This window comes from Dryas octopetala, chromosome 5 (genome assembly GCF_963921425.1).
Source record: "Dryas octopetala chromosome 5, drDryOcto1.1, whole genome shotgun sequence".
Lineage (NCBI taxonomy): Eukaryota > Viridiplantae > Streptophyta > Magnoliopsida > Rosales > Rosaceae > Dryas > Dryas octopetala.
In genome coordinates this window covers 14,283,451-14,295,866 of record NC_141370.1, presented here as the reverse complement: position 1 = coordinate 14,295,866, position 12,416 = coordinate 14,283,451, and the positions used below count along the sequence as shown (strand labels likewise).

Sequence of the window (12,416 nt, the reverse complement as noted above, 5' to 3'; positions counted from 1 at the left end):
TAGTCTCGTTCATAAAAAAGCATAATCTTCTTTTAGCCATGAAACTGGCGAGGGCCGACTCTTTAGGATTTTATGTTTCTCCAGCAAGTCATCTATGGCTTTTGCAATGGCTTTTTGGTGTGCAATCTGGGCTTCAGTTGGCCTTTCTACTCTCAATCTCTTTTGATGAACCTCAACTTGGAGTGAATGGTTTTGAAAGTAAATCTGTTTCCAGATAGCCAAACGTCTCGCACATGAATCAGCTAGTTTTCCCGAAATTTCATACCGTCTGAACTGTGAATATCCCTCCTTTCCTTTGCCAAGCCTCCTATATTACCTCTTCACACTCAAATCGGTCCATTCCTAGGATGTGAATGGCTGCATAAAAGTAAAAATTGTTCGTGTAGCCTTTGAAGTGCTAATATAAAAGTAATCTTTTCCCCTTTGCCTCTTATCTTTTCCCAACAATATCAACATCAACCAATTCGGTTCATTATTTTTACCATATTTTTGTGTGTGAGAGGCTAAGAGCGAAAGTGTAAGTAGGTACGAGGTACCCAATCCTATTTTTACCCTACTATATTATATGTTACAGAAGAGGCGTTAGGTAGATGGTAGATGATTGATGAATGATGACTGAGAAATCGATTTATTCGGTGCTGTATAGAGACATCTTATTCCTAAAGATGCTTTTGTACATAATTCCAAAGGACCTCAATTTGCTGCTTCAAAAAAAGAGAGAACAAAATTCAAAACGAGACGCCGTTTGTGTCGTGAAAGTGGCACGTGTCCCATTGGCCATTGCAAAACATAATATCTATTGAGATTTGAGATATAATAATATACACGCACAAAGTAACACTCATCGGATTCCAACCGTATATACCAGTCTTACTTGGAAGGAAGTTCTTTGGCCGGCTGTGCTTGCTTAACTGTAAGAAAGAATTAAGAAACAAACAAACTCAAAAGTTGAAAATTCGTGTTTGGGTTTCGCTGCTTACATTGCTCTTATCCTCGTTGAGGAACAGCCTTATTCTTGATGGGGAAAGGCGGGGGATGTGTCCCAAGCAAGAAGAAGGTCCCCTCAGGCGCCACAGCCGCCGACGCCGCCCAGCGCGCCTCGCGAAACGCGCCGATTCCCGCCGACGACAATCCCAATTCCTTTTTGAATTCCAACGACGACGTTTTGAACTCCTCAGCCGCGGCAGCCGAATCGCATCCAAACCCGAATCCGACTGCGAAATTGAGGATATTCATAGTGTTCTACTCGATGTACGGACACGTGGAGGAGCTGGCGAGGAGGATCAAGAAGGGCGTGGACGGCGTGGACGGCGCGGAGGGGGTGCTGTACAGGGTGGCGGAGACTCTGCCGGAGGAGGCGTTGGAGGCTATGAAGGCACCGGCGAAGGACCCCGATATTCCGGTGATTTCTGCGGCGGAGCTGGCGGCGGCGGACGGGATGTTGTTCGGGTTTCCGACGAGGTACGGGTGCATGGCGGCGCAGATGAAGGCGTTTTTCGACTCGACGGGGCAGCTGTGGAAGGAGCAGAGTCTTGCTGGGAAGCCTGCTGGGTTTTTTGTTAGTACTGGGACTCAAGGAGGTGGCCAAGAGACCACTGCGTAAGCCTTCATTTCTTCGCCCTTTCTTTGCTATTGCTTTAAGTGTCTTTGTTTGGGAAGTGGGAATTCAGTTGTTTATTTGGTTGTGCATATGAATTGCAAACTTGGGTTTTTAACTTTTTATGCATTTTATCTAATCTTGAAGATTAATGGAGGTCATGACCAAAAAAAGTAGATTAATGGAGGTTATTGTTAATTTGTTACCAAAATGAAGCATTTTTATTGTAGCCCATGTAATTGCCATGACCTTTTACGCATGTTAGTGTAGGAGTGTATGAGATTGTTGTCGCTTTCAAACTCAGATCAGCAAATCTTTGGTCTTTAATTAAGGTGACACTCTTTCCAATATGCATTAGAAGAAATGAATTGTCCTGGTGCTTCAGGGTTAATGTGCTTAAAGTTGTGAGGTTCAAATTGCAAATATATTTTAGAGAAATAGTACATTATATAAGATGTATGTATGTCATCTTCATGAAATGCTGAAAGGTTGTGCCTGTGTATGCTCCTTTTAGTTTTTATAATTGTGTCAAACAATCTGAAGTGCATTAAATGTGATGAGAATCTGAATTGCATTGTTATAAATAAAAGCCTAGAAAGGCTGATACAAATTGATGAGAAATTGTATTGAGACTTGTGTTCTGCTATTTATCGCAGTTGGACAGCAATCACTCAATTAGCACACCATGGAATGTTGTTTGTTCCCATTGGGTATACTTTTGGAGCTGGCATGTTTAAGATGGACTCTGTACGAGGGGGTTCTCCGTATGGTGCTGGTGTTTTTGCTGGTGATGGCACAAGAGGGCCGAGTGAAACTGAGTTCGCGCTTGCAGAGCATCAGGGGAAGTATATGGCAGCAGTAGTCAAGAAGCTTGCCCAAGCTTGATAATGGTTTCCTGATTTTAGCATCTTTGTTTCCCATCATTTTGATTCTTCTGTTTGTCGATCTTAAGTATATCCCTCCTGTGATTGGTTTTGCCATTTTCTTATTTCTGTCAAACCTGAAAGATGCCACCTTCTGCCAGTGTTATAGTTCTTTGCAATGTTAGTTCTTTCTTTTCTCTTCATTTCCAGTTATGTTCAGAAAGCTGTAAATGGTTAAAATTGTTCTGCCTGATTTTGTCAAATAATTGTGTGAGTGTGAATCTGTGGGATGTGTCATTTTGTATACTTCATTTCTAAAACATGTAATTCATTTAGGACTTGGTATATTAATAAAGTTACTTCTCTTTTCGATTTTGTTCAAGTGACTGTTCTATTGATCTTTTTTTACCATTGGTGATTATGAATACTGGTTGATTTTGTGAAGAGGAAGAAGCCCTTCTTTTGCTGTGAATTTGAACCTGGGATGACAATTATCAGGAGCTTTGTGGAACAAATCATTTGAAAAGTGAAAAGCAGTTAGCTTTTTATTGTGTGACGCCTGCAAATATGCCAATCTTGGAAACCTTGGTGACAGTTGGTGTACACAAAGCTAACGATGACTGTGTTTGCACATGCTGTCATGCTGATATGACATTCTGAACTAACATATCCAACACTTTCAAGTTTATCAATTCCAGATGTTATGACCTAACAAGAAAAAAAAATCTGGATATAATTATGTTTTATCAATTCAGAGTTTTGATCTTCTTCCAATCTAACTCCAGATGGATTAGTTTTTACTGAATTCTCGGATATTATTATGTTTTGGCTTATCAACTCCAAATGGATTGGTTTTATAGTTTGATGTGTTGTGGAATAGGGGCACATATAAGTGGCATAGTTTACATTCTGTCTTATGTTTACCTGGTATATAAAAAGAGTGTTGTTATTGGCACTTTAAAAAATTCATCTTGCACTCCAATTTAAAAAAAAAACATAAGAGAAAATTTGTACACGTTGGAGTGCAGATGACATTTTTAGAGTATCAATAACAACACTATAAAAATATGAGGTATAGGTGAAAAATGAAATTTATGGAGTCTATTTGGAATAAGCGTAAATCAGAGAGAGAATATGCTGAGGGAATTACCATTTAACCCAAACATAAGTGACAAAAGGAACTACAAATAAAGGTGCAAGGACAAGGGTCATATTCGGAACTCAAAAATTTATCTTATTCTTATGTATATATCTTTGTTTTTGGTACAGATTCTTATGTATAAATCTGATTCTACGAATCTTAAACACCCTTGGAGTTGTAAGCAAGCTGTAACTTGTAAACTGCAGGTTCCATCTCTATCTCAATATCTCTCACACTCGCTCTCAACGAAGACTCAAATTCGTCACCGAGAAGAAGAAGAGAGATGGCGGACACTCTGAGCGCTTTGAGGTCGTTAATGGCGTCTCACTCTCCGCCACTTGATGCCTTAGTTGTACCTTCCGAAGATTACCACCAGGTCCTCTCTTTCTCTTCCCTCTCTATTGCTCTTAATCTGCAAATTATATGCTTTGCTTAATCAATCACTGAAATTTTTTTTCTGAAAATTTTTAATCGTATATGTCATCCATCACTCGATCACAACTATTATTTCTATTATTATTATTATTATTATTATTATTTGAGAAATAGGCTTAAGAATTATCCAATCTAGTCTCGATCGCTAATTGTGCTTTAAAAAATTGTTTTCTTTTTTCGTTTTAGTAAATTTTGATTATTGAGAGAGTGTGGTGTTTACGGTTTTGTTGAATAATTTTTGTTTTGTGATTTATATTCCATTGCAGAGTGAGTATGTATCTGGCCGAGACAAAAGACGTGAATTTGTTTCTGGCTTCACTGGAAGTGCTGGTCAGTCTTTTTATAATAGATTACTCAAAGTCAAATTGACTACATCTCTTTGTCATGCTAAATTGTGTGTCAAATTATGTTCAGGTTTGGCATTAATAACGAAGAATGAAGCACGGCTTTGGACAGACGGTCGTTACTTTTTGCAGGCAACACAACAACTTAGCGATCAGTGGCAGCTTATGCGAATGGGAGAAGACCCTGCTGTGGATGTCTGGATGGCAGATGTGAGTCCCAGGTTCTTGGAGGAACTCCTATAATTTTTTCTTATGTTGTAGATTCTAAGAATACCCTTTTGAAACTGTCCAACAAAGCCTTCTTTCAGTTAGTCACTGCCGCTAAGTTGCCCTGATAGCAACTTTGCATATTCTTATTTGTCAAGTTTACAAGTTCTTCGCTATAGTAAGTGGATTCATGATTTGTTTCTGTTAGAATCTTCCTGAAGATGCAGCCATTGGTATTGATCCTTGGTGTACGTCGATAGACACTGCACAAAAATGGGAGCTTTCTTTTGTCAAAAAACAACAGAAGTTGGTTCAGACTTCCACAAATTTGGTAGATGAAGTTTGGAAGAATCAACCCTCTGAGGAAATTAATCCTATCATTATACATCCTTTGGAATATGCTGGTCGTTCTGTACCAGATAAGTTGAGGGATTTGAGAGAAAAGCTCATAGAAGAGAAAGCTCATGGTATAATCATCTCAGCACTTGATGAGGTGAGTTGGTTTGGTCTATTGCTCGATCTTGTTATTATATGTTGAGAACTTCCTTGAACTTGGGCCTCTGGCTTCAATGGTTATTCTATTTTTATGTTGTCATTGCACTATTTCAATTTAATTGCTACTCTGCAGGTTTGTTGGTTGTATAATATTCGTGGGAGTGATGTCTCCTACTCTCCAGTTGTTCATGCATTTGCTATAGTGACATCCAACTCTGCTTTCTTTTACGTGGATAAAAGGAAGGTTTCTTCTGAGGTCAGTTAAATCATATATACCTATTTTCATCATCTTCTCATGCAATATTCGTACGGTGGTGAATAATGGTGTTAACTAATCAATCAAACTGATAATAATATATGTATTTACTATTCTTCTCAAAGAATAGATGTATTTACTATTGGCCTTCACCAATTTATGTATCTGATACGGTACCAGTAATTAAAACCTTGGAGCAATGTTTTGCTGTCCTTTATTTTCGTTTAGGTTTCCTTCTTAACATGCAAGAATGCAAGTGTGAGCATGAGATGATAACCAGTTACAAGTTATTGAGAAATTTGCATGATATGCAGGTAAACCATTACTTTGAAGAAAATGGGATTGGAGTTCGTGACTATAAAGCAGTGAGCTCAGATGCCACCTTGCTTGCATCTAATCAGCTCAAATCTTCATTTTCAGTTAAGGGAACTGAAGCTGAGATTACAGGAAATGGTACAAACAAAGCAGAAGAAAAAAATATTGACCTCATATGGGCTGACCCTGGTTCATGCTGCTATGCTTTGTATTCAAAACTAAACCCTGAAAAGGTTCTCTTGAAGCAGTCACCTTTGGCCCTTGCAAAAGCTCTAAAGGTAGTAGGCGTACTTCCTATCTAATGGAGATATCATACTGTTGATTGAAGGTTTTATTTCGATAAATAAGCTAATGCATTCCCCATCCATATAAACATACATCGGTGCTGTATTATATATGGGACTTAAAACTTTGATCATGTGGTTATGCAAACATGTATGGTTCTTGGGGTTTCTTCCCCTTTTCTCTCTTTCTTTGGCAACCAGCTTTCTTTTTTTTTTTTTTATAAGGTTGGCAAGTGGCTTTCTTAAAATAATTAAATGATAAAATTATTTAGTTTGTATTTTTTGTATTCTATTCATTATTCTTATATAAACTGAATGCTCTTAAATTTCAGAACCCAATTGAGTTGGAAGGGTTAAAGCAAGCTCACATTCGGGATGGTGCGGCTGTTGTGCAATATCTTGTTTGGTTGGATAAGCAGGTAAATTGTGGCACCCATTGTATCTTTACATTTTCTAAACAATATGCGAATATACTTTTTGATTTTCTAAGTGTGTTTTTCCTGATTTTGATTCATTCAATATCCCAATTTTGGGAAGGATATGAAAGGCCTGAAATAATGCCTGAGCTTGTTTAAAAAATGCAGGTGCAGGAGATATATGGGGCTTCTGGTTTCTTTTCAGAAGGGAAGGGAACAGATAAGAAAAAATACTTGTAAGTTTGTTTTTCCTGGTTGAATTTCACACCTCTTAAGGATGAGATGTATCATGGTCTTGATATGGCCTGTTTTACAGTGTTGGTAAGATGTGAAATATCAGACAAGTTGTAGTAAGATGTCCATATCAGTCAAGTTGTACTTATGTGAAAGTGTACTGTTAGATACACACACAAAACATGTGCTTCCAGTACCATTACAAAGCAACCAACACATAATGGCATATTCTTGAATACTATGATGATAACAATACATAGTAAGCTTTATATTTTAGATTTTCTACATATAGTGCAAAGAAACTGTTTTTTCCTATTGCATTCACGATCATCCGTTCTGCTCTAGACTTTCTTACAGTTGATGCCTGAAGATCTTGAAATTTTTTGTTTCTAAATATATGCGAAGTGGCACAAATTTTGTACATTATTGTAGCATATTGATGGAATAAACTATGGCAGGGAAACCACAAAAATAACCGAGGTGACTGCAAGTGATAAGCTTGAGGGATTTCGAGCATCGAAAGAGGTAATGTGAACTCTTAATATGAAAATTCCATATAATAGTAGATAAGGAGATATGCCTTTGTTTTGTGTGTGTGTTTTCTCCCCCTGTATATTTTTTTCTTGGATCCTGTGATGCTCATTGTGCTGACAAGAGGGTTCCCTTCCGCACTTTAAAAAGCTTGCTATAATTGGTTACTGAATAATGAAATATGTACTGCAATTTATTGTGCATACTTCTATGTATATCTACCTCCCTGTATGTTTAGGTTGTTTGACATGATATGGATCTCCTGTTTCTTTTATATTTGCAGAAATTTAGAGGATTAAGTTTCCCTACTATTTCATCGGTTGGCCCAAATGCGGCAATTATCCATTATGCACCAAAAGCAGAAACTTGTTCTGAGTTTGATCCAAACAGCATCTATCTTTTTGATTCTGGAGGACAGGTTTGTCAACTATGATGAAATATTTGGCTGATATCAATTGCCAACCAATTTCATTTGTTAATTTTCTTGCAAATTCATTTAGTCACAATGCTTCATTTTTTTTAATTGTTAATGTTGATGGCATGGTTTCAGTATCTAGATGGAACAACTGATATAACACGGACAGTTCATTTCGGAAAACCTTCAGCTCATGAGAAAGCATGCTATACGGCAGTAAGTGTTTTTTCATTTCTCTCTTGTAGGACATCTAGTTATTTGGTACTTGAACTTATTCCAATTTCAATATTGTTGCTCCAACTCTGTTTTGATATGCTTTGAATTGCCAAAATCTTGTTCAGTTGTACTAGTTCATTCATGCATTCTGCTACCCATGATTTGTCACCCCCTACAATTTGTCTCCACCATAACCACCATTGTAAAGACTCCTTCCCTGAGCTTCAGTACAGTTGAAAGTTTACTACTGTTACCAACTTCTTTCACCTTTGTAGCACTGTGGCACCACCTTCCCCGATGCTTTTTTTTTTTTTCCCTGGTAGACCCGCCTTAGGCCCAAACCTTCCCGATGCTAATTACTACAACTGCAAACATCGCAGTTTACCTTTGCACAAAATCACCACCCAATAAAGGAGCACTATTCTAGTGATCATTCTGCATCAGTCTACACAACCTCTAACAATTTGTCAATAAGAATCTTAGTTTCATTTGAACATCAAAATTCTAAATGTTCATACAACTAGATATCATCTATTCCGGTTGATTGGGATTTGGGATAGCACTTTTCTGAATGGGAATGCAGGCTCTCAAAATAGAATTTCATTATTTTCAGAATTTTTCTTATTGTCATTTCAATCACATATATTAAATGAATTCAGATTCACAATGGCTTTGTCTTTTACTGTACGTATATAGACTGTAATCCCCAAATCCCTTCGAGCTAATCCTTATGTTAGGGTCTTATGAATTTGCTTAATTTGCTGCATTTGTGCAGGTTCTCAAGGGTCATATTGCTCTCGGGAATGCGCGATTTCCTAATGGAGTCAATGGTATTTCGTGTTTTTATCTTTTTTCTTCCTTTCACATCTAAATGAGATGTATCAAGTGTATATAGATTTGTCTTATTTGAATGCATTTTACATCTGCATGCTTTTTCACAGGTCATGCCCTTGACATTCTTGCTCGAGTTCCTCTGTGGAAGGATGGTCTTGATTATCGACATGGTACTGGTCATGGAATTGGGTCTTTCCTAAATGTTCATGAAGGTACATATGAACTACAACTGCTCATCCTTTACTCTCCAATATATAGTTTGATATGAGCTAATTAATGAATTTTCCATTTCTTCCTTCCATTTGCACTGGTTGAGCAGGACCACACTTAATTAGTTTCAGACCGCAGGCTCGAAATGTCCCACTGCAAGCTTCCATGACTGTAACAGATGGTTAGTATTGCGGTATACTTTATTTTTGGTTGAAGTTCAAGAAGACTTTCTTCAAACTCAAGAAAACATTAAATCCCACGTCCTGGAGGATAGCCATGTGGGTTGTCCTTTCATTTCTAGAATGTTCTAATACTAGAACCATTACAATTTTTTTGTACTGCATGAAACTGCATTTTTCAGAACCTGGATACTATGAAGATGGGAATTTTGGTATAAGATTGGAGAACGTGCTTATAGTCAAGGAAGCTGATACAAATTTCAACTTTGGTGACAAGGGTTACTTACAGTTTGAGCATATAACATGGGTAAGCTTGTTTTTGCCTATAGTAAGCCATGACTGGTATCTTATGAGATTGTACTGTGTATTATTTAGTTGTATTTCATGTATCATATGACTTGCACATAAAACTTTGGATATGAACTGAAATTGTGCACGAGTTATATTTGTCACACACTTCAAGTTGACTTAACTGGCTTAAATTCTTGGTCTCGATCTCCTGATGAATGCCATATGTTCTTTGAATGCTAAATAAGCTAAAGCTTGTTTGTTTAAAAAAATGTTTGAGCATCCCATTTAAATTTTGTTTATACTGACCTAATCCTCCAGGAAATTGCCCTTTGTTCCAGTATAAAACAGTCAACTTTATAATGCAACTAACTGGCCAGGAAAATTTACAATTCCACCTTTTCAATCCTTTTTATATAGCTTAATTAGCTTTATGTTATTCCTGTCGTGGCTATTACTGAATTGGGCCCTTGCAAAGTTCAGTATGACAATATCTCTCTAGGCATGCATTTAATGCTTAATTTGTTACTTGTTTTTGATGCTGCATGCACTGCCTGGCATTAATCATTGTTACAACCCTTTTTCTACATATACTTTGTAATGTATAGAGTGTGAGGATCTGTTTTCAACTTTAAATAAGTTTAAACAAATTGTCTATCAATGGTAGATCGAGCTTGCTAGCTTTTTCTATATTTGATGTTTTGCTCTCTGTCCAGGCACCATACCAGAGAAAGTTGATCGACTTGAGTCGTTTAACACCTGAAGAGTTGGAATGGCTGAACACCTACCATTCGAATTGTGGGCAAATTGTGGCTCCTTACTTGGATGAATCTGAGAAGGCATGGCTGAAGAAAGCTACTGAACCCATTAGTGCGTGAGCCACATCTCCCTTCTCTCAGAAGAGACAAAGTTGTGAGCTTGTTATATGTGCATATTGACTCAATAATAGAATAAAAATGCATATTCTATCTTTGGATCATTAGTATCTCACGATCTGTTTTTATAATTTTCAAGATTTAATTGGAGATTGACTTCCTTCTTTTAGATATGTTCGTTGTTTAAACATTATAGTATTAAATAATGCACTTTCAGACTTGTTAGGCCTCACTCGTTGTCTTTGGCCATTCTAAGACAATAAACTATAAGAGGAACCACCAACCTTTACTTGGAACCCTCACTGCACTTGATTTTATTTTATTTGCTCTAGCCCTTAATTAATCTTTTTAATTACTTGAATCTGATGTATGGACGATGTAAAATTTGGGTGGTAACAAATTATCCAATATCATTTTGCACATTACATGGTCTTAAGCATGTTGCTTGCTAGGGTAGCCGTGGACAATAATTTTGGTGGTTGAGGAATGGCTTTCCACTTTCAACTGGCTAACGCAGCAAGGAACTGGTTGCTTTTTATAAACAAATTTAATCACATTCTTTAAGTTACACTCAAGAAGCAGGTTGACAATAAACAAAGCAACAAAACAAGCACCTAAAACAGAGATTGACGAGCCTCTTTGGAATATGTAGTGAAAGCATGCAGAAACCGAATAATTCTTCACTCATGTCATGTCAGATAAGATAGGACTAAATAGTCCCAGTTCGATGCTTGGTAATCTCTCACTCAGTGTAGCCCATTATGCAGTCTCAAGTTTCTGGCGAAGGCTGTTGATCTCACATAGCTTTGCCAATTCAGAGAGTGTATTGAAAGAAGACCCTCCTTCACTCATAGCTTTTTCCCCACTCTTTTGAAGCTCTTTGGCTCTCGCCCTCATTTCATCCCCTTCTTTCTCCACAATTTTCCTCACCATCATCTCAATCTCCTCTCTCCTCACCATCCTTTTCGCCGGCAAAACTTTAGGCCGTAGCGCCACCTTCAGCTCCTCCACTAGCATCGTCGCAACCATCTTTTGCTCCGCATAGAGCGGCCACACTATCATCGGCACACCCATCATTATACTCTCCAGCGTGGAGTTCCAACCACAATGTGATAAGAACCCTCCAACCGATTTATGAGCCAAAATCTCCAACTGAGGTGCCCAAGTTGAAACTACTAAACCCTTATCTTGAGTCCGAGTCATAAACCCCTCAGGCAAGTATTCCGAGATTTGATTCCCTGTGTCGCCGTCCTTGCTTGGTGGGTGCACCACCCATATAAACCTCTGCTGACTCAGCTCTAAACCCCAAGCCATCTCAATGATCTGCTCAGCTGAGAGGACCCCACCACTCCCAAACGAGATATAAATCACTGACTCGCTGGGTTGCGTGTCAAGCCAAACCAACAACTCGCTCCTCGGACCGGCCCGCCCAGCCGGTCTAATCATTGGACCGAACGGGTAAACTGGAATCTTAACAATCCGGTTCCACTCCGGGTCCTCTCTCATTGCCTTAAGACTTATTGGCTCCAGATCTTCCCACGTGTTCACCAAAATCCCATCACTCATTGTAACTATATCCGACCCAATACGTATGAAGGACTCGTATTCGGGATCTTTCCGGTTCATCATCGGCTTGACCACATCTTCGGGCCGAACCGCCTTGCAACCCGGGATCCTGAGCGGTTCAGTTTGATCCAAGTACTCTCCCTCCACCTCCTTATCGAGAATTGGCGCGTACAAAAGCAGAGCGAGTGGCCACGCACAAGACACGCGCACGTACTTGAGCATGTGGAACTCGTCTGCGACGGCGAGCGCGGCGGTGCCGAATAGATCGACGACGATGGCGGCGGGCTTGATCGGCGTCAAGGCGGAGATCGCGGACCGGAGAGAGGACCGGACATCGCGCATGATGGCCGGGAGCTGAGTGAAGACCGAACCGGCGGCGTTGACGTGGCTTGATGACGTGTCAGGTGGTGGGAGCTCGATGACGTCGATGAGTTCTGAGGAGGTGGCGGATTGGATGACTTGGGATTGTGCAGGAGAGGTGTTCGATGAAACGACGACGACGGTGGCGCGGAAGTTGTGGTGGGCGACGAGGCAGTTGGCGAGTTCGAGGAAGGGGATGAGGTGGCCCATGCCAGGGCTGGGGCATGTGTGGTTTTGAGCTGATGGTCTCCATGGAAGTCGTCATTGTTTAGCTAACAAAGCTTAATCCTTCAAGAATGAAGAGTTCATAGGGCATATATGCTTCATGTTGCATATTTAATATTTTAAAATCATA

At 39.2% G+C, this 12,416-nt stretch overlaps 3 protein-coding genes across 3 annotated transcripts; 2 read left to right on the top strand and 1 right to left on the bottom strand.

The window, feature by feature from the left end:
- Window positions 1-847: 847 nt before the first annotated feature.
- LOC147284621 (Quinone reductase family protein) lies at window positions 848-2,842 on the top strand. Its single transcript, XM_086243167.1, has 2 exons — window positions 848-1,599; window positions 2,254-2,842. The coding sequence occupies exons 1-2, from the start codon at window positions 1,019-1,021 to the stop codon at window positions 2,480-2,482; spliced, it is 810 nt and encodes a 269-aa protein (XP_086099293.1). The 5' UTR covers window positions 848-1,018; the 3' UTR covers window positions 2,483-2,842.
- Window positions 2,843-3,759: 917 nt separating this feature from the next.
- APP1 (aminopeptidase P1) lies at window positions 3,760-10,367 on the top strand. Its single transcript, XM_086244065.1, has 16 exons — window positions 3,760-3,977; window positions 4,303-4,366; window positions 4,451-4,590; window positions 4,796-5,080; window positions 5,216-5,338; window positions 5,653-5,931; window positions 6,270-6,356; window positions 6,522-6,589; window positions 7,046-7,112; window positions 7,402-7,536; window positions 7,669-7,749; window positions 8,525-8,579; window positions 8,691-8,795; window positions 8,903-8,974; window positions 9,155-9,279; window positions 9,977-10,367. The coding sequence occupies exons 1-16, from the start codon at window positions 3,885-3,887 to the stop codon at window positions 10,136-10,138; spliced, it is 1,941 nt and encodes a 646-aa protein (XP_086100191.1). The 5' UTR covers window positions 3,760-3,884; the 3' UTR covers window positions 10,139-10,367.
- A 120-nt stretch (window positions 10,368-10,487) lies between these two features.
- LOC147284619 (anthocyanidin 3-O-glucosyltransferase 5-like) lies at window positions 10,488-12,416 on the bottom strand. Its single transcript, XM_086244066.1, has one exon. The coding sequence runs from the start codon at window positions 12,269-12,271 to the stop codon at window positions 10,895-10,897; it is 1,377 nt and encodes a 458-aa protein (XP_086100192.1). The 5' UTR covers window positions 12,272-12,416; the 3' UTR covers window positions 10,488-10,894.